Genomic DNA, 21,151 nt, shown 5'->3' with positions numbered 1-21,151 from the left:
TCCAGCAGAGATTTGAAGCTCTCCAAGGGCACTGCCTCCGCAGGCAAACTTCTCCCGTTTTATCATTCACGGCGAAGAAAGTCATCCCTCTGCCTGGGGGGAATTCCCCTCGCTGCCAACTGAGGGAGCTGCCGCTCCTGCTGCTGCACACAGCCCCGACAGGAACCTGGCACCATTTGACATCCCTGCACCTCATTATTTTCTCCCACCACACACAGTTCCCTCAGGACTCTCTTCACAGCCCCAGCCCCACAACCCGCCCGTGGTGATCCGATGGACTCGGGTGCATCAGCAGCTTTACAGCTGACCTGGGTAAAATCACCTGAATCAATCAGGGGACTCCGAACTTCCAACGTGCTCTTTGTAATCCGTGTTGTTCATAATGAAACTGAAATATAAAGCTCGAGTGGCCTTGATTTGGGTAAGCACTACCTAGCAACAACCAAAACATCAGTGCGTTATCAATGCAATTGTCATACTGAGTCCAAAACACAGCACTGTGCCAGCTGCTGAGAGGAAAATGAACTCTAGTCCAGCAGAAACCAAGACAATGACATAATATTTTGTACTCTGCACCAAGCTGAAGCCTTGGTACGCAAATTAATTTCTGTGGTTTCTAAAGGGGTGCCTGTAGGAGAGAGTCACTTTCTCTGGAAACACTACATGAGCAGCAGCCCAAACCAAAAGCATCTGTTTAAATTTGCCCTGCTAAGCCAATTAAAGGCGATCTGGGCAGCTTTAAGGAGGACTGTGTAGCTTGTAAATCCCTGTTTTGCAGAGTTCGCAGCACAGAGCGCGGTTTGATTGTTGGGTGCCAATGCCCGGCGCGTCAGCGGGACCGGGCGCTGCGGCCTCTGCGCCGCGCCAGGCCCTGCTCACACCGAGCGAGGCTGGGCTGCCAGCAGTAAAACACGGCACGGCAGAAAGTTAACTCATAAAAGGGAGCTAGGTTTAACAAAAAAATGGGGGGAAAAAACCGAAAAACCCAATAAATTTTAAAAAGCGCACCTTTCAGCTCACAAAGCCCGCTCCGGCAGCCCCGCGCCCCCGGGCGGTGGGACCGCCTCAGCCGCCGCCCCGAGGCCCCGCGCTCGGCCGCTCCCGGCGCTCCGCAGCGGGACACGGCACAGCTCAGCCCCGCTGCTGCCCGGGCTCCACCGCCCCATCCCAGCCGCTGGAAACTTGCGGGTCCCTAATCCCCGCCGCCGTGCCTGGCCCAGCACCGGGAGCCCGGCTGCCTTGCCGTGGCCGGGGCGCTCAACCCGCGCTGGACGCGCCTCGGCCGAGGACACCTCACAGCTGAGGGCACGGAATTCAGCACACCTGAGGGGAATTAAACTGCCACGAAGCATCGGCAGCTGGGCCGGGGCTCAGCTGGGCCGAACTGCCCCCGCCGTGCCTGCCAGTTTCAAATAAGGATGGCGAACACGGCTCTGAGCAGCATGTGCCACTCGCAGCTGCCGAGGCAGGTGTGCTCCTCACCTTTGGAAATAACCCACGTGTATCAATGAACGAGTGCAGGTGCTGGTCTCCAGGCAAAGCGGGGGCAGGTCGTCAGCTAAACATGCAAAGGAGCTCAGCTGGATGTGCAAAATGATTCCTACCAAGGCAGAATGGGTTTGGGTGGCTAAACCAACAACAACAACCCAAGGTTTTCCAGGTGCCTCATCATGCATCAGCACATCTTGTGCACAGTGACTTAGGATTTAAACGACCTGCCCTCACACTCCTGGAAAACTATAGAATACAAGAAATATAAATAAAACATAAATTAAAATCTCATTTAGTTTCGTTGGTGTTCAGTAGGTGTTTCCTCCACTGAATCCAATGCTTTGACCAATCTAAATCAACTACTGGCACAGCTGGTATGACTTCTAACACTTTGCTGTCGCCAGGCTTGAATTTCTATGGGATGTGAAACAGTTTTGGCCATGTTGAATAGTTTGTGAATTTTAAAGGAGGTTTCTGGATATTTTCACAGCAATATATAAAAGCGCTGCATTTTATAGCATTAACCTGCTGAAAAATGCCTATAAATGAGCTCCAGTTCAGGCCTGTAACCAATCTTGTGAACTGCACACAGAGCATTATGAGTCTAGATAGCAAGTTTTAACCACAAAAGCCCCTTTATTAAAATACCACAGGCACAGAACCACTAGGGTATTTCTGCTTTGTCCAGCTGCAGAAGGGCTCAATATCACCTGGAATTCCCAGTGCATTTTCTAAATCCAAGCCAGCACCAAAGCCTGGTTTTGATTTTGAAATGAGAAATACCCTCAGTCAACCCAGCGTAGGGAGATTTACACAAGCTCTGGTCTGTACTGGCTATGATAGGGACCAGTCCAGCTGGAAAGCATGCAAAGGGAGCTCCCTGCTATGTTCAATTACCAGAGCTACATCTACAGCAAGCAGTGGCACACTGGGCACACACTGCCATCCACTGCTGGGCATGGGAGTCCTTTGGCTAGCAAGTGACATTTTGGGATTTATTGCCTGATTAGGAAACTGGAAACTGCAGACCTGCTTACACTCTTCAGAGGAAGAAAGAAACAGATTGCTAATATGAGAAACACTATAAAGAAAACCCTTAAACATGTAGTATTTTTCATTATCAGAAGAACTTTCTTCTTACAACATGGATACCAGATAAGAACTTCTATGTGATCATTCCTGTACCTGCTTTTAATTATTAAAAAGTTTCCTTTTAGTCTCATAGCACATTACTCACTGGTAGATGACTCGGCAATTCAGCCTTATAATATTACCATTAAATTCAGCAGACTTTCTACTGTAGAGAGCAGTAAATCAGAGTAGACTCTGATTTATTCTGGAGCTTGCTCATTTCTGCAATGCTGAGTGGACCAAGCAGTATTTTCAAGCCTGTCAGCTGCCAGGCTCTCAATGCCCAAGGTGAGCAGTTTCTGAAACACACACAGTAACAGCACACTCGTGTTCTGCCCCAATTTTACAAAGTACTTTTTCAAACTCAACTTGCCTCACTTGGCAAGAGTACAAGCACAGCTGTCCTGGTAAGAAGAGAGTCAGTTATTACCAAATAATGGCTTGGGTTGGGAGGGACCTTACACATCAGCCAGTTCCAACCCTCTGCCACGGGCAGGAACACCTTCCACTAGATCAGGTTGCTCAGAGCCCTATCTAACCTGGCCTTGAACACTTCCAAGGATGGGACATCCTCAGCTTTTTTGAGCAACCTGTTCAAGGGGGCCTCATGGCCCTCACTCTCAAGAATTTCTTCTCATTGTCTAATCTAACTCTACTCTCAGTTTAAAGCCGCTGTGATGCATTTCTCAAAGATTATCTCCTCCTTTAGGATTTTTGAAAAGGCAGAAATTTCAAGTTGTCTCAAACTGCCATTAAACAAATTAGTTTGTTTTCTTGATGTGTTAAAAAAGTAGGCATCATTCCTGATAAGAACTCTCACTGCAAGAAATGTAAATATTCAGATACTTTCTGAATTTAATGCTGCAACCCCAAAGCAGCCACAGGGACACACTGTTTTTTTTTCCCTAAAAAGAAAGCCCATTTGTGTATTTCAAACAATGGAAAAGCTTTGTCAATGAAATGTGCCTTTGGAAGAAACACGCTACCCAGGCCACCAAGAATTAACCCTATCTTTTGAGTGCACTTCCCTTTCTAAAGCACACTTGTTTTGGGGTTTATTGTTTTTTATTTCAGCCATCTACTTGAAAATGAAACAAATGTACCATTAATGCCCTAGGAAGTTAATATGTATAACAAAGATTGCACTTGTCTTACACAGCCATTCAGAAAGGGCAGTAGAACTTAATACAAAAAGTATCACCTCATTAAGTACAGCAAGATATAACTAGATCATTACAAATAGGAACACCAACATTTTCTACATAAACCCCAGACATATGGAAAACAGTTCCAGGAAGTGATCTGCTAAGTTCATGATTCACTGGCAGTAGTCAGCATGGGTTCAGCAAGGGGAAGTCAGAGTTGAGCAACCCTCTGCAGTGACATGACTGCCAGGAGCTGAAGGGAGAGCAGCAGGCACTGCCTGCCCAGAGCTCTGACACTCTCCCAGAAGATCCTGGTTAATGATGCTGGGCAGAGCATGCCCTCAGCAAGGCTGCAGGTGACAAAAACTGGGAGTGGCTGATACACCTGCAGGTCCTGCTGCCACCCATAAGGACCTCTGCAGGCTGGAGAAACGGGCTGTGGAGGAAGAGTTCTGCACACTGATACATCCTGGAGCCATGCAGCTGGAAAAGCCCCTTTGCAGAGAAGGCCCTGGGCTCCTGGAGTTGAACAGGAGCCAGCAGTGTGCCCAGACCAGGCTGATGGCATGGGCTGCAGCAGCAGGGTGACAGAGGTGATCCTTGCCCTTATTCACACAGGAGCAGTGCCCAGTGTGAGGCACACAGACACAGCTGGGAGTCCAGCTAAAGGCCACAGAGGGATTCAGGGACTGCAGCACCTCTCTCACAAGGAAAGGATGAGGCAACAGGGATTGTTTAGGCAGAAGGAAGCTCAGGGAGACTCTTACCAACACATACCATCATCTGAAGTGGGGGTGCCAAGATGGAGCCAGGCTCTTGTCAGGGATGCCCAGTGACAGGACAAGGGGGAGTGGCACACACTGGAACAGGTGAGCTTCCATCTGAGCAGAGCACACTGTTACTGCGAGGCTGGCTGAGAACTGCAGCAGGTGGCCCAGGGACACTGAGTCCTTCCTTGGAGATCCAAAGCCATCTGGACATCATTCTGGCCAGCAAGGCCTAGATGGGATGGCTGGAGCAGGGAGCATGGACAACAGGACTTGCAGAGTCAACCTCAACCCACCTCTGATTCTGTGAATAAACAAACACATGGAAGTTTTGAGAAAATGGCAAAGTTTATTTTTTTCTTTAATTGGAAAAGGTCATGAACTGCATAGAAGTATAACTTCAGTCATCTCAAAATGTTACTCAGCATTCATTCACACTTGGAAAGTCCCAGTAATATGAGAGGAAGCAAAACAGACATTGCCTACAATGCACGTAGTCTTTACATTCAATTGGAATTAATTTGCACAATAATATTTTTAAATAAATCAAATGCACTTATCAAATGCACTTTATCCAAATAAAGTCTGATTCAAGGTATATTTTAAGTATATATAAAATACAAATAAAGTCTTCAAAACTTAAATTCTTTGGATAAAACAAATTTTTGATTATTTAAAGATAAGTTAGCTCTAAAGTAGTAAGAAATGTAAACATCAGATACTGTGATCAAAATCTTAAGGAATAACAGCTTTGTCATAAAGTGCTGGCATATGCTATCAGCTATTTTCCAAATGCTAAAAAATAGTTGTAATTTCAATTCAGGAATATTTTGGCAGAATTTTAAATTACAACAATTTAAAAACCACTCTTTTTAACCTTTATTTACACTGCTTTTTGGCATTTCCTTCTTTATCTTAAGTGAACTTAAACTTCTACATATGTATGGAATAATTTGTGTTTTCAACTTACCCAGTTCAAACTGGAGTCCACAATGGTAGAAAAGGAATCCAAAGGTCAGGTAAGACTCCAACTGGGAAAAGCCAAGGACTTTGAAAAGTAAGGGTATAAAGTACCTGAGCACAATCCAACAGCTGCCACCTGCAAGGTAATTCTGTAATTATATATGCAATCAGTACCACTGAGAAAAGCTCCATGAGAATGAATACACAGAGGAGACTTGGTGTGGCTCACTCACACCCAACTATTAGAGCTTTGTCCCTGCTGAACAAATCTGTTACTTTATTTCATATAAAATTAAGTCTTGGAGAATTTCTTCTTCTGACAAACACAAGCTGAAAAGCTTTACGTGTCTTACACCTCAGTCTGCTTTCCACTTGTCAACGTGAGCATCCCCCCAAACCAAGACAACAGTCCTGAATCCCCCCCATGCATTTTGATGGCCTTACACTGAAATCTGTTTGGAAAAAACCTGCTCTTTCCTTGTGTGAAGAAAGACAAAACACAACCTTTTACCTCTCATCAGGTTCACCTCTCAGTCATATTTCAAAATGCCAATCTGCCCAACTACTGACAAATCCACAGGCACACTTGAAAAAGATTATCAGATTGTGGTATTTTATTACAGAAAACATATCCAATTCAAAGACAATTAAATTTAAGCTTTGAGGAGTGGAAAATCTTGAAATATTTTAAAGTGGCATTTACTTTCAAAATATCGCTAAGAGTTTTAATAAATTCACTGCCCAAAAAGGCTCACAGCCTCTGTTATGATTAAGGGGCTTATTTTATGAGTATTACTTTCAGGTTGTTAAGGCACAATTGGCATTTGCTTTAAGACAAAACTTGACACAGGCATTATTACCTCAGAGCCAGAAACAAGTGAAAGTGGAAGGCACAGAACTTTAAAAAATACCACTAACCAAACCAATTTTAAAGGCTTAAAACAATTGTTAGGCAGTTTTTGTTGAAATACTAACACACTGCAGTCCATTTCTCAGAGCAGGCATGAAGCTGAGTAATTATGGACAACTAATTGACAGCAAGATACACTTTTACATTAGAGGGCACAGACAAAAACTGTTAATTGCTGTTTCACTGGCAAAAATGGTTATTTTCAGTTTACTCTTTTAACTAGAGACTTTGTGTTTTGGGGCTTGTTTGGGGGGATTGTTTGTTTTTTTTTAAGATAAGGAAAAATCAGTACAGGTAGATTATACTATTTCAGAGGTTTGAGCAAAGCAAACCACCCAGTTAAAATATTCACATCAGTATAGGAACCTCATCTTCAAATGTAATTTATGGTAAGAACCAAGGACCATAAGCACAAGGACTGACAATCTACCTGTTTTCTATGCCAAGTGTTGCAGAGTTCCAACGCAGCATAACCACACAGAATATGCATAATGCCCAAGTGGACAGATCCATAAGGCAGAACTACTAGTGATCCTAGAGGTAAAACAGGTTTCCAAATGGCCTCAACAGATGTACCATAGTCCCAAAACATACCAAATTTAGCCTCTATTCAAAGTGGTGAGAATGGTAGCAAGCAACTCCAGTAAACCAGCAAGGTTCAGCTTCCCTGCTTCCCTTCCCAATCTCTTACTAAGAGTAGTCCTAAAAGCATGCATGTGTTCAACCACTGTTTGGCAAAGGCTATGCTTAAATTCATTTGCAGGTTTCAGTTTGTTCACTCTAGCATTATCTTTTGACTAGAACTTGAAAAGTGCAAAAATATTTAATTATATCTTCTTAAAAAAAATAATTCATTTTATTGGCGCAACAACTCCAATTCCTCAGGAGTTAAATCCACTGCCAGCAATGGATACAAAAGGAGGCACCAGCATAAAAGAATCAAAGTGCATTTCCAGTATGCCAATGCTGCACGAATTGGCAAGCCAGAACCTTTTTTTCACCACTGGAACAGATTACTCTGAACTCATTCCATGAAAAGTCTGTGTTCTACATTAGCACACAAAGTCTGTCACGAAGTCTTGGGGATACTGCAATGAGTCGTCGAAGCGGAAGCGTTTGGAGAGCGTGCTGCTGTCCTCTGGGATGTTCTCCTTGTCCTCCTTGTCACTGCAGCTCCCACTGCAGCTGGATTTTACACTCCACTCTTCTGAGCACTTGGCTGTGTGTCCTGGCAGCTGAGAGGAGCAGCAAACCTCTTCAGGGCTGCACAGGAGCGTGAGCTCCTCTTGCTGCAGCCACGAATGGGACAGACAGTCTGCTGCAGTGGGCCTGTCCCTTCGCAGGGAGAAAGGGAAAGGTGCTTGAGTTAGTTTCATCAAGACTAAAAAACTAAAATAGCTCTGATGCTAAAAATCCTAAGCAAAATTGACACTGAAGACTCAGTATTGGTGTGTTTGCACCCCTACCTCAGCTGCTACAAAACACAGTTAAGTATTGGCTACATGCATCTACATTTAGTTGCTGGTTTATCCTAAAGCTGGTAAGCTTTCATCAGAACAAGGAACATAGTCCCTGGGAATGTTTTCAACATGGCACACATAAATGGGCACTTGCTTTTACTTTTAAAGTAATATGCTTTATACAGACCATAAACAGTGAGGCTCACTGAAAATATAAAGAAACTCAAACAAAAAAAAAAAAAAAACCCTCAAAGAGCAACCCTGATTAATGATAACATTATCTGTGAAAATAATAAAAGCAATATCTGATCATTTTATCCAGACATTGAATCCAAGATTCTTCTCATGCATTATGGAAAAGCATAAAACCACACTTTGAAATATCCCGTTGAAAATACCAATATATTGTGAAATACCCAACTGCTCTTATCAGTGACATTAACCACATAAATTAACATTCACTTTTTCTAGGTGCTCCACAAATTTAGGATTCTTGCCTGAAGGAGTTTGCTACTTACTCTGGATTTTTTATGAGAAGTTTTTGAATGAAGTCTTTTGCAGGCTGTGAAACTGATGAAAATGTTTCTTCTGAATAATCCACATTAACTTGAGATATATTAAGGTAAGTTTCTTGAACATCAGCTCCCACAAATGGAGATTCTTGTGTCAGCAGCATGTATGAGATGACACCGATGTTCCTGAGATAAGAACACAATGTATAAACCTACTAGAGAACAAAATGTACAAACCTACTAGAGAATCTAAACAATATACCCTGCATATTCCTGTGCTGCAAATCCTGACATATCCCACTCTCAGAATTACAGCCAACATGTTACACCTCAATTATATGTAATTCAAACATGACTGCACATAGACACACAAGGAAAGATATGTTAGGTATATATCTCAATGAAGGGATTTTTGAAAACTGTTTCATTTCAATAGACCCTTTTCTTCCTACTGAGATTGTTAGGAAAAGGAAATACCACTTTTACCCAGCCCACTCTTGGGACATATGGCAATTCTGGATGATAGAGCTGCAAAAAAGACAGACTTTCTAATCTGCATATATCTTGCACTGCAATTCTGGATAACAGAGCAAAGACTTAATCAACTTCTCTGTGCATTTGACATCTGAGTTGTGTTACAATCTCTTCTAGCTGAGATGTTCCTCTCAAGAACATGAACATGTGTCGCCCTGATTTTATAAGACTTTGTTAAGCCTTCTGATGTTTGCATTCTTTCAACAAACTTTCTCACACACAGTTCTGTAAATAACCTATGTTTTGCATTCTTTCATGGAGGTGGAGAGAATTGATGGACCCTTGGTCTGTCCAGTGGCATTGGAGAGGTGGCACTGTCCCCCTCCAATCCACTGTCACCTTTGGAAAACTATAAATGTTGGAGGCAGAAAATAAAGTTCTTCTTCTTCTTCCTTTTTGTTCCCCTCGAGAGCAGCAGTGTCTGTGTCATCATTTTGTGCCGTATCACAACAAACATGAGTGCCACAGACCATGCCATCTATTATAAATCTTAAGGTGGTTTCTTGATGCATAATAGAAACATTTTTGTGATCCGATAGATCAGAATTTAGTACTCATTACAGTGTGGAAACAGGCAGCTGCTGGGTTTGTCATTGTGAGCACAGCATCAATAGGGGTTTTCTTAGGCCTTCCCCCAAAAGCAGGCAAATAATATGTGATTAAAAGGCATTCATGAAAAGATTTATAAGGAGCAACTAGCAACTTTTAACAGGGAATATTAATTAAGATGAAGATTTTTTGTTTAAAGGAAACATTTCAAAGCTAGTCTTTAACATAATACATAAAATTAAAACACCACAAAAAGTTGTGGTTCATTTCAAGGTACTTGTCATTTTTTATGATTCACTCCTGCAGATATTTCTCTAAAAATAAGAAGTAGGAAGTTGACATCCTTCTTATAATTTGTATCAAAGATTCTTTAACGATGTAAAAGTGGGAAGGGAAGTGTCCTAGTGTAGCTAATGCCCGAAGCATGTCAGCCAGGAGTAAGTAATACCTCAAGTATGTTATCCAGCCACTGTTATTATTCCCTCAGAACAAACACCTATCCTCCACAGCATCAGAAGCCACCTGCATTTCCCACTAAGTGTGCAACAGATCCATAAACTCCTGTAAGTCCTGAGGGCTTCATCCCCTCCCATCCTCCCCTCCCTCTTTCAGCCAGCCCACCAACAGAAGGGGATTCTTGGAAGCCAGATGAAACTGCATCAGGCCCTTAGATTGTTAAGGGGTCCCACCAAGCCCCAGTAAAATGAAGATCAAACCTACCACATGTCTGTAGCTGTGGTAATAGGATCATAGTTCAAAATTTCTGGAGCTAAAGAGACGGGGAGAAGAAAAATGCTTTAATAAATATCTTATTCAAATGGCCTTGAATCATACATTACATTTCTGGCATTCTTTTGCCAACCATTATTGTAAGACTCAACATGTAGTTTCAATAATTAGATTTATTATTTCTAAGCCACAAGGTGGCAAAAAGTTATTTCCATTTGCCTCGAAATGGAAGTTTACTTAAGTTCACACCAAAGTGGCACTACATGGCCTGAAGTTTATCCAAGTTTCAAGATGTGTTCTAATCAGATACATGCACATACATTTTTCTCCTAAAAGGTTTTGAATTATAGAGCTTTTTAACAGGAATGTATAGAGCTTTCAGCATGTTAAAGCAAGATGACCAAGCCAATTTTAGGATCAGTGGCTGTTAGCACAGGCTAGGTAGCAAGTTATTCACTGCAGAATGAAGTGTTCTTAACATTGAGTGTTGGCAAATCACAAAGGAAGCTTGTCCCTCAGAGAGGGCCAAGTGTTAACAGCAATCTTTTCCTTTCCAACAAATATTTTAATCTAATTAAATCATCATACTGAATAACATTAAAGATGTTACATTAATTCAAAGAACATTTCTTTGTGCATGCCAATGTTTCAATTCTGTTCAGAACAATTTAACAGCCCATAACACAGCAAAAACTACAATGTAAAATTGAGAGCTGCACTGATTGATATAATTTGGGATTTTTTGGGGCAAATATTTGTTGACTACTCTTAAAGAAGAGCAGCTCAAACATGTTGCCTTGTCCTGTGATGTTCTTTATCAGCTTGTAAGTTGCTCAGTGTGCTCCATGAACTGCTCCTGTTCTCTGGAAAGCCCACATGAGAGGTTGTGAAGCAGCCCTTCCATACCGAGATACTCTGTGGTTCCCATGATCTGCCGCAGTTCATTGGAATTCTCAAGCTTCCGGGACATCCCAAAATGCACAATTTTTACATCGCCAAGAGGATTGATGCTGCTCAGCAAAATATTTTGAGGCTACAATAGAAAAAAATTGCATTCCTAATTAATAAAATACAATCAGAAAAAAATGCCCTATGTACTAAATGACACTTCAGCTTCTATTATGAAATACTTATTGCTAAACACTAAATATATTTAATTTCTATCCTTTTAATCTATTTTAATATCATTTCATCTCCTTCTCATATTTTTAATGTATTTAACAAATTACTTGGATGAACAGAATAAATTGAAGATGAAGTGCTAAAACAAAGCCTGCTGCAGCCTCACCTTTAAATCCAGATGAACAATATTGTTTTCATGCAAGCAGCAAAGTCCTTCAAGTATTTGCCTTATAAGCCTTACAATATCCCTTTCACAAATTCTGTCATCCAGATCTGGGACACACAAGTCAAATATTTCTCCTCCAGCAGCACTGAAACACATTGAAGAATGTCTATGTATTAAGTTTAAATTTTAAAACTTTAGCAAGGAAAATGTTTTTAATAGCACATATTTATCTAACATATATCTGTAATATCAGAGAGGCTGGGAATATTTTTCTTTTTACACATTTACACTAAAACACTTAATACAAACACTTAGAAAAGGGAAAAAAAATGTGATCATGCTTTTTCTTTTCTTATAGCCTGAAACAGCAGCTGAGACAGCAAAAAGCACTTTGACTGATAACCTCATAATGCTCTGTTCCCCTCAAGCAAGCAGGAAGATGCCTTCCAGAAGCTGAGTTATATCACCAGTCCCTAATCAAAGACGCCTTTCTTTTCAAGTCAAATCTAAAATGTCTTCCATGAGACCAGTTATAAATAATTCAGAGCAGTGTAAAGCAGCATGGAAATATCTGTGCTCCTGTGGTTTATGAGTTATTCCTACACTTGGCTGCAGTGTCAGCTGTCTCCTTTCAGGCTGGGTTTGAGATCATTACTCAGCCTGCTCCGAGTGCCTCAAGTCTCCCTCTCAAGGATGAAGAGCTTCCTCAAAACTACAGATCACTGAGCCTAAACCTCATTGCTAAGTTTACTAAAGTCTCTAAAATGAGTCTAGAAAAAGTCAGGTATTGGACAAAATGAAAGACCACAGCCACAAACCTGCTGAGGTTATGTGAGGTGTCAGTCACGCCTCCCCCCCAGGTGACCTTATGGCAACACGGACATGAGGGGAAGGGCAGAGGATGCCATGGATTTCAACTCTCACAAGGTTTTCAGCACTGGCTCCCACAGTGCTGCTGCACTCCAGTTATATTATGGTCTGGATGGGTGGGAACTCACAAGGGTAAAGAGCTGAAAGCTCTGCAGGAAAAGATTTGCAAAAAAAAGCCTTAGAATAAATTATATGTTAGGGGTCATCTAGTTCCAGGGGAAAAAAAAGCTTTCAAAGATAGAATCTAGCCAAATTCCTTCAAAGTTTCCAAAGAATATACCATGGTGTACAGAGACCACCATTAACAGCACCTCAAATACTTTGTACATGAAACTTAAAGCTTAGAAAGAATTCATTTCACAGGATGTGTTTTTGTTCCTTACATTCCACACAAAAATTTATATATAAAACAAATATGATAGATAATGCAAATTCAAATCCCAAATTAAACTTATTTTTCAGAGCTAATAAGAAGCTTTGGGGACATCTGTGAAAAAAATGGGATTTTTTTAGGAAACTATTCAAAAGTCAATTTTAAAACAACAAAATCACTGAATTTAGGAGCTCAAAAAAACCAAAGTAACTGTAAGTCTCCAGTCACCAAAAAAATGTCAAGTGCTAACTTGAAGTTCACAGGCATGGATGTGCTCAACCTCTTTGAAATCTGTGTACTTGGAATCAGTAACTTTTCTTTTTTTTTTTTTTTTTTTTTTGTGATTTAAGTTGCATCAAAGCACTCAGGACCTCCTCCAGTATTTCAAGAACATTCTTTCCAGTCAGCTTGCCTGAAACATCCTTAAAGGAAAAAATATAAAGTATATTACAATGAAAGATTAGCATAATGTATATAGGGTACTGCTGCAATTCTGGGCATTCAGGCAACTCATACAAAAAATTAATATATTGAAAGATGTTTTCCTACAACCATGGAACATGTGATGAAGGCATACTTACTATTCCAACACTAAGATGATTTCATTTGCTGTTTCATAGACTTCATGCAGATTAACTATGCGAGGATTGGATTTCATTAATTCAAGGACAGCAATTTCATGCACAATCTCTGCTTTGCAGTCTTGACCTCTTCTCCTTTTCTTTAAAAATTTAGCTGCATACTCTTGGCCTGTGGATTTAGCTACACATTTTCTAACCACAGCACATCTTCCTCTACGAAATAAAAGAGAAAAGACTGAGATGCAGGAAATCAAAAGTGCATAAATTAACATTAGAACTAAGACAGAGCAAATAATTGCAAACAAGCAAAATAACGTATTGGAAATGCCATGCTTGGCCTGCTCTTATACTGTTTCCTGAACATTCACTTGCAGGCACTGTAGAAGGATACTAAGCTAGATGAAGCTCTGGTGAGACCCAGGAAAATTCCCTTTATACAGCCTAGCTAAACATTAAATCAGAGTATCAGGTTACAGGGACATTCTAATGGCCAGGTCACAGAATAATTTGGCTGGAAAGGACTTCTGGAGGTCCCTAAAAACCTCCTGCTTAAAGCAAGGCTGGCCATGAGGTTTTACCAGACTGCCCAGAGCTCTGTTCAGGTTGGCAAGATATTAAAAAACCCTCAACCTCATTAAAACACCTACAGGACAGTAACAAACAAAGCAAACCCCTATGAAATGCAGAGAATGAACAGGAAAAACAAAGCACATTTAAATGCATGGGGCAGGAGGTTTTCAGTGAAAAAAAATTAGTAATAAAGGGAATTTCCTTCCACAAATCATGTAGTACTGATACAAAAATCCCAGGTATCTGCAAAATGTTTCAAAACATCTTAATAGAAAAGCACCCACCACTTAGCATTCTCTTCCTCAATTACATTTAGACAAAGTGTGTCACTTTATTTCCTAGCCAACTGTTTAGGTATGGAAACAAAAACATATTTTGGCAAAGAAATGTTTTTAGAAGAAAACTACCTACTGTAGTTAAAACACCATGCTGATCTTTGAAAAAAATAGAAGGAAAAAATTGCAGTTTTTTAAGCCAAGTTATAAACTCCTGAAAAAAAAATTTATAGTTACTAATATTGCATTCCCAGAAATGCCTGGTTGCATACATACAAAGTGTTTTCAAATTGTAAAGAGAAACCTTATATACCAAAACCATATTTATTTAAAGAAACCTTATTTACAAAAAAAACAACTCGAAAGGCTGCAATAAACTGCAAGTAAAGTTCTAAAAACAGCATCAAGCTATGTACAAAGTGCACAACCTACATTTATCTCTTCAAAATGAGCCTGTCCACCTGTATTTTTTGTTACCACAGCATGCTAAGGACAATCATAATGGAACAGCTCAGAATGAGCTATCTGAGCTGTGTTCCTTAAACTAAATTAGCTTCTTCAGTAGAAAATACCACATCGCCTCACAGGCTTTGCCTTTTTTCTGGTGCAAAAATCCCAGTGCTTAAAAGGAGCATTTCTTAAAACAAAAAAGTACTTAAAAAGAGAAATCTAGACTTCAGTATTTAATCAAAACAGAGATGAGCATCACATGCAAAAAAATCAATTTTCATTTGCAAATAAGTGCACAAACATGCCTAAATTATTAAATATTTAAACATGACTTTGAATCATACTGCTACAACTTAAAAATAAATTCAACAAAACAGTCCTTTTGTTATCATTTATTTCAACATCAATTAGTTGTAGATTTTCTCAACCCTTTTTTGAAAGCACTAAACTTTAGAGATAAAAGTTATCGAGGCTGATACAGGCCCACTCTTCACCTTAATAACTATTTGTAAGCCTGAAACAGCCACGTGCTTTCCCAATTGTTAACCCAGCTTATTACTGCAGAGCATATGAACTTACTGAGCTCAACTTCATGATATACACAAGTTGGAAACACTCCCCCCTCCAGCTCACATTCTCTTTTTAGCATCACATCAACCCTGCCAGCCACCAAAGTGCCTCTGAAATTAACAAAGGGGAACCAGTTCAGTTTCATGAGAACAGCACGATCTTCCCCAGTAGTTTTGGCACATCTTCCTTCTGGTTCCTGTGGGCTTAACAACTCTGAGGGGTCCGTGATGCCTCCACATTTGAGATGTAAGAATTTCCACTTGTTTATTAGTAGAGTGCCAATTAAGGCAAAAAATTAAGGCAAAAAAATAAGACGAAAAAAGTCTTTTAGAGCTGTGGAAATTGCTCCAGAAACACAAAAAAAGTCAGCTCGGAAGTGCTGCACTGACGCAAGCGAAGCAGTTCCCACTCCTGGCCTGCGCAACCATCCCCCCTCAGAGCCCAGCTCTACAAGAAAATCTGATTTCAGGATGTTTTCATATCTCAGCTCAGAAACCACAGAAATTTAGCTGCTTCAAAAGAAGCCAAGCCATGCACACACCAGGGACAGAACTACTTAAGCCACTAAACAGAACCTAACCTGCCAGCTTTGTGAGTCAGTGTCTTAAATACCAAAGGACCCAACAGATAAGGGTGTGGGAGGAAGAAATGGGGTTGGGAAGCTTAAGCAGAGAACAAGAGAACTATTTACTACATAATTTCAACAGGAAAAAGAAAACTGCAAGTGAAAATTAAAGTATATTAATCCTTTAGAGAGGTTACAAAGAAAAGATGGATTTTACATCACTTAAAAAGCATTTATACATTTAAAAACATTAAAAAATACCCATGTAGTTAGGCCAGGAGAAATCACAAATATGTTTGTAAAACAGAGTCGTGCTTCAGTTTTCTTTGCATTTTGGCACTTACTTTGTTAGGCCTGGTTTTGCATGCATAGAAAAAATTAAAAGCTCTGTTCTGGAATTCATACAAAATCTACACTTTTGTTTGCTTTAGATATCATCTCACAAGTATGCAGAGTCTGAAAATCCAGCGTTGGAACAATACCTGAGTTCTAGAGGGTGCTGCATATAAACTGCTTCTGTAGAGCTTAGAATTCAAAAGCAGAGCTGACAAAAGTTAAGAAAAGAAGAAAGTTATGGGCTGCAATGTGCACTTCTATAAAAGTGTACCAGATAAAAAGCACATGCTAGAAAAACAGAAAAAAACCCAAGAGAACAATGAAGGCTGAGGAGCTCACACACCACATGCAGAAGAGCATCTCTGCTGACAAAAGGAGCTGCAGGTGCAAAGGATCCTTATGCAGCACAGCAAGGCACAGCTGTGGGACTGACCTGGCACACTTCTGTTCAGGGAGCTTGGAAACATGATCACAGCATCACGTTTGCATGGCTTTAAACCCAAATCACTGAGTATTCTCAAGGTGTGAATTAACTCAGTGATTTCAAAACACACATTCACTTGTATGGCTGAAACAGTGCCATAAACACCGAGGGTTTGGGTGCTTTGTTGCTTTATTTCCTATTTCACTGTTGCAAACAAGAGCAAGGGAAGCAGGCTGCAGAAGTGCTCTGAAACAGCAGCTTGTTTGAAGCTCAGTCTAACTGCTTGAGGCTGGGAAGGGGAGAGAAAAGGTCTTTGTTTTCTGGATTTCAGAAAACTCACCCAAACACTTGGAACCATCAACTCAAAATCCTCATTTTTTTCTTACAGTATCACTCTATGTCATCTCTTGTTTAGGCCAAATCTATGTGGCAGGGAAAGGAAGATAATCCCAAATCTACATGCCTATGAAAACCCTCCAGATCTCTCTGACATGGAATAGGCTGGCAGCTTATGCCTCCCTGTCCCTTTTCCTGGTCCCTAAAGAACCCACTGTGATGCAAAGAAGGGGACAGGGAAGGAGCCCATTCTCCATCTACTACCATAAAGGTTTGTTTCATTGTACAGAGAATTTTCTTGCAGCAAAAATTCCTCTTGCTCAAATAAAATAAATAGGAATAATCTTACCTTCCTAGCTCTTTTGATTCAAGCACATAAAAATTGTAGAAGTTTTCTGTCTTGATTGGTGTGTGCAGAGATGTGGCCAACAAGCCAGAAAGGCTTTTATTCTCCAGCTTTCTCCTCGACATCGTCAGGAGCAGCAGGTCTCTCTCTTACACCAGCCACCTGCCGAAGCAAAACAATTAAGAGTCTTGGAAATTACATAGCTACAGCATCTACAGGAAAGTATACAAATATTGTGAGTTTAGGGCTATAAAACTAGAATAGCCAGAACTTGGTTCAGTAGCAGCCTGAAAACAACACATTTAATCACTGTAAAAAGAAAACCTGAAAGGAATACTAATCAAGACATGCTAATTTAATAATGTAAACACTCGAGATAAGTTAGGGTTTTTTTCTCCCTGGAGCATATCCATAAGATACTAGGGATAAGCTTTAGTTCTAATAAAAATGCTAATAGCTACTTAACTATTAATGAGATGTACCTTTTCTTAATCTTTCTGAAACTCTTCTCTGGATTCTGGGTAAGTTCCACACTTCCTTTGAGTTTACACTTTTAACAGATATTTTTTCCTGGGGGAATTTACCAAAACTCCTTCCTGTTTGTTAACTGCAACGCAGCAGGAATAGGTAACAACAGGACAAAGTGGGGTTCTTTTCCCAGTGGGAATATTCACATTTGTTATTAGGCTCACTCATAGTTCCTCCGAGTTTCCTTTTTAAGGCCGAGTTAATTGTCACAGAGAAGCATGAATGGACAAGGTCGTCTTTGCAAGTTCAGATCATTTAGAATCAAATGATGTAGTAATCCTGATTAAATTACCTTAATAAACCAGTAGAACAGCACATTATGAAGATACACCCACCCACATAATTTCTACTGCAGTGAAAAATAAAACCCAACAAAACCAAACCCAATAAAAATACTGGGGTTTGGTATTCACGTTTAGAGGCCTGAAGCATTTCTTCAGGTGAAATGCAAAAGCAAGGCAGAAAAGGGTTACTGAAGGATACCAGAAGTGGTAACTGATGGCTTCTTTAAATTAAAGAGCAGGTTTACCTTTATTAGTTAAAAAAAAAAAGGCAAATTACAATTCAGAGACAGTTAGCAAGCTCACAAAAATACACTTGCAGTTTAAATGAGAGAAATGCACTGTCAGACACTTCTGGGGGAGCACTCGAACTAGTTATGATCCAAATGCAACCCATTACCCATCCAGCATTGTTCACATTCCCATGTGGGATGGAACATGGTTATTCATATTAGAACTATTTTGGATTCAAATCATTGTACATAATTTAGCAGGAAAAAGACACAAACTACATAGTTTAAAAATATCTTCAAAGTATCATCTGATATGCAGGAAATAGCTTCTTTAAGAAATTATGAAAAGGTCACAATACAATCTAATACACAAGTCTTTGACTCACTCTGTAACAAGCAAAGCATTCCTTCTTCCCCATTATATGACAGTTTACCATTTAAGAGGATGATTTTGATGTCTGAAATTTTACATGACTCTCCTTAGGGCTGTGCTCCCTCGATAACTTTAACTCCTAAACTGTATCTTCTTCCTGCTGTCCTTCAGCAGAAAACCATTCGTGCTCGATAACTGGCCTCACTGACTGACAGCTTACCATTATCAAATTTATTACCATTATCGAGCTTATTACGTAAGCTTTCATTGTACATGATCATTCATACAGAGCAATTATTAAGGAGAACTTCTGCCTCACGTTGCCTTGACGTTGTTTCTCCGGTAAGACACCACATCTCCTTTTTTTAGCTCGGTATCATCAAGAATAGAGAAGAACACATACCCATAGCAGGCAGAAACCCACAAAGAAGCACGTAATCTGCTCAGGAGAGTGAGATTCAACCAGCTATGGGGGAAAAAAGGCTTCCCAATAAACTAGGGAAGTTTACCGAGAAAAAAAGTCAGCTCTTTTAACCTTTTCTAAAGACGTCGAGTCCCCGGTCTGGGCCGGGAAGACGTTTGGCAGCGAAGGACCACGGAGGCCGGCAGCGGCCGGGCGGGACCCGGCCCTGTCCCCGCGGGGCAGCCCCGACTCCCCTCACAGCGCTGCCCCGGCGCGACCCGGCACCGGGCGGGGAGGCAGCTCGGCGCTTCCACCGCGCCCAGACAGCAGCACAGCACAGCGGCCCCTCGGTCGGGCACATTCCCCGCTCCCCCGCGTCCGAGTACGCTCCCGCTCTCCCCGGCCGGGCACACTCACCGCTGGCCGCCGCCCGCCGTCCCTCACAACTCCGCTCCCGCTCTCTCGCCGTCTCTCGGCGTTTGAAAGGCGCAAGCCGAGGGGAGCGGCTGTCCCAGCGGCGCGAGCGCCAGGCCCCGCCCCCTCAGCAGAACAGCCAATCCGCGCCCAGCCGCGGCGCCCAGAGTCCCGGCGATTGGCGGGAGCGCCCTCCGTGCGGGCAGCGCCCTCTACCGGCTGCCCGGCCCCCAGCGGCAGGTGCCGCCCGGCCGTGAGGGAGCTGGGGGTGCCGGGGCTCGGGGTGCGCGGAGCCGCCGCTTCGGGCCCCAACGCACCGATGGCGCGTCCCGGTCCCGCTGCTGCGGCAGCCAAACCCCGCAGCGAAGGCTCCTGGGTGCATCCGCTGCATCCCCGAGCGCTCGAGCAGCGGAGCACGGCCGAGGCCCCGGGGCAGGTGCGCTGGCTGTGCCGGACGCCGTGCTGTGCATCCCCCGCGGTGGGGAGCCGGGGACGGGAGCCGCGCCCGCAGCGGTTCCGCTCCTTCCCGGTGCGGGACGTGGCGGGAAAAGCCGCGGGCGCGGGGACAGAGGCGCCGTGCGGGCTCCGCCGCCGCGGGGGCTCCGAGGGCACAGCACCGGGCCGGTGCAGTTAAAAACCCAGCGATAAAGCAGCTCTCACCCGCAGCTGCCCGGAACCGAGCGCTTTCAGCCTGTGTAAGCACACGGCGCGCACGGAGCACGTTTGACAATCTCTTCGTCATGCATGCAAGGGGAAACAGGGTCTTCAGAGCCGTGAGAAACCCACAGGAAAAAAAAAAAAAGTTAAAATACTCCAACCTGTGGTTTCAAAGACTCTTTCCAAGGACTCAAAATAGCCTAAAGCACGGTTCAGAAATAAGCTGAAAATAGAAAGACTTCTAAAATAGTTGCAATTTGTTTGTCAAATTGATTTCCTCTGAAGCAATCCAACGAGCTAGAAATTTGCAAACATCCGTTTTATAATACGTTTGTCATGAAGTCAGCAATAGTAATGTAGCACAAGAGTTTAAGAAGTGTGTATTTCATTTCAGCAGCACACCATTAGAGTTACTGGGTTAATTCTGTTTGTGCCATGGCACTGCCAGTGAAATGGGTAATTGCCCTGTTTATTACAGTGCCTAAGTCATGCAGTCACAGCAAGCCTTGCATTAAGATGAAAGTAACATAAACGAAGATAATAAAGCAGAAAATACTCTTGAAGAGTCTAGAATACGTCACACCATGTAGATGGCACACTGAGTTACCTACTGGAAACATGTAGCTCCTGCTTGCTTGCACTTCCATGTGGCTTTTTAGCACTTTGAGCTGTGAATATTTTTGACAAAAGCAGTCCAAAATCTTTACTCTCTCTCACAAAGTTCCACCATCTCTGCAGTGTTCCAGATCATACTCTTTCTTGATTATAACATGATTTCAAATACATCTGTCAAATAAAAATACAACATGTGGACAGGATTGGTTTTGTTGAGAAGTGCTCTTTGTGCAATATGAAAAGCAGGCAGCATTCCAAACATACCAAATGAGCCGCAGAGTAAATTTAAATGATGCCCACAATTAAGATGTTTTAGGTTATTATAGCACGTGGTGCCAAGAAGTAAATGACAGTGCTTATGTTTGTCTCCTTAGCTGCTTTTTATGTCTTTACTGATGCTCTTCAGGATTTGCTCTACTCTCCCTTTAAGTTTTGAAAACCAAGTAAATACCAAAAATGCTTTGTGACATGC

The 21,151-nt window shown here is 41.9% G+C and overlaps 1 protein-coding gene across 4 annotated transcripts; it reads right to left on the bottom strand.

The window, feature by feature from the left end:
• Window positions 1–7,159: 7,159 nt before the first annotated feature.
• Window positions 7,160–19,470, bottom strand: STK17B (serine/threonine kinase 17b). Of its 4 annotated transcripts, XM_041403233.1 has the most exons (9): window positions 17,179–17,316; window positions 16,503–16,782; window positions 16,216–16,277; window positions 13,304–13,516; window positions 11,480–11,624; window positions 11,098–11,224; window positions 10,183–10,231; window positions 8,386–8,565; window positions 7,160–7,742 (listed from the first exon to the last, which is right to left on the bottom strand). In XM_041403233.1, exons 3-9 carry the CDS (start codon window positions 16,236–16,238, stop codon window positions 7,460–7,462), a joined length of 1,020 nt encoding a protein of 339 aa, XP_041259167.1. In that variant the 5' UTR covers window positions 16,239–16,277; window positions 16,503–16,782; window positions 17,179–17,316; the 3' UTR covers window positions 7,160–7,459. The 4 variants fall into 4 exon arrangements, with proteins under 4 accessions (XP_041259167.1, XP_041259164.1, XP_041259165.1 ...); XM_041403230.1 differs by lacking the exons at window positions 16,216–16,277; window positions 16,503–16,782 and adding an exon at window positions 19,411–19,470 and having other exon boundaries at window positions 17,179–17,337; XM_041403231.1 differs by lacking the exons at window positions 16,216–16,277; window positions 16,503–16,782 and adding an exon at window positions 19,126–19,325 and having other exon boundaries at window positions 17,179–17,337.
• Window positions 19,471–21,151: the final 1,681 nt, after the last annotated feature.

This window comes from Onychostruthus taczanowskii, unplaced genomic scaffold, assembly GCF_017590055.1.
Source record: "Onychostruthus taczanowskii isolate IOZ18803 unplaced genomic scaffold, ASM1759005v1 scaffold20, whole genome shotgun sequence".
NCBI lineage: Eukaryota > Metazoa > Chordata > Aves > Passeriformes > Passeridae > Onychostruthus > Onychostruthus taczanowskii.
The sequence above is the reverse complement of the archived record's forward strand: the minus strand, read 5'-3'. Positions and strand labels throughout refer to the sequence as shown.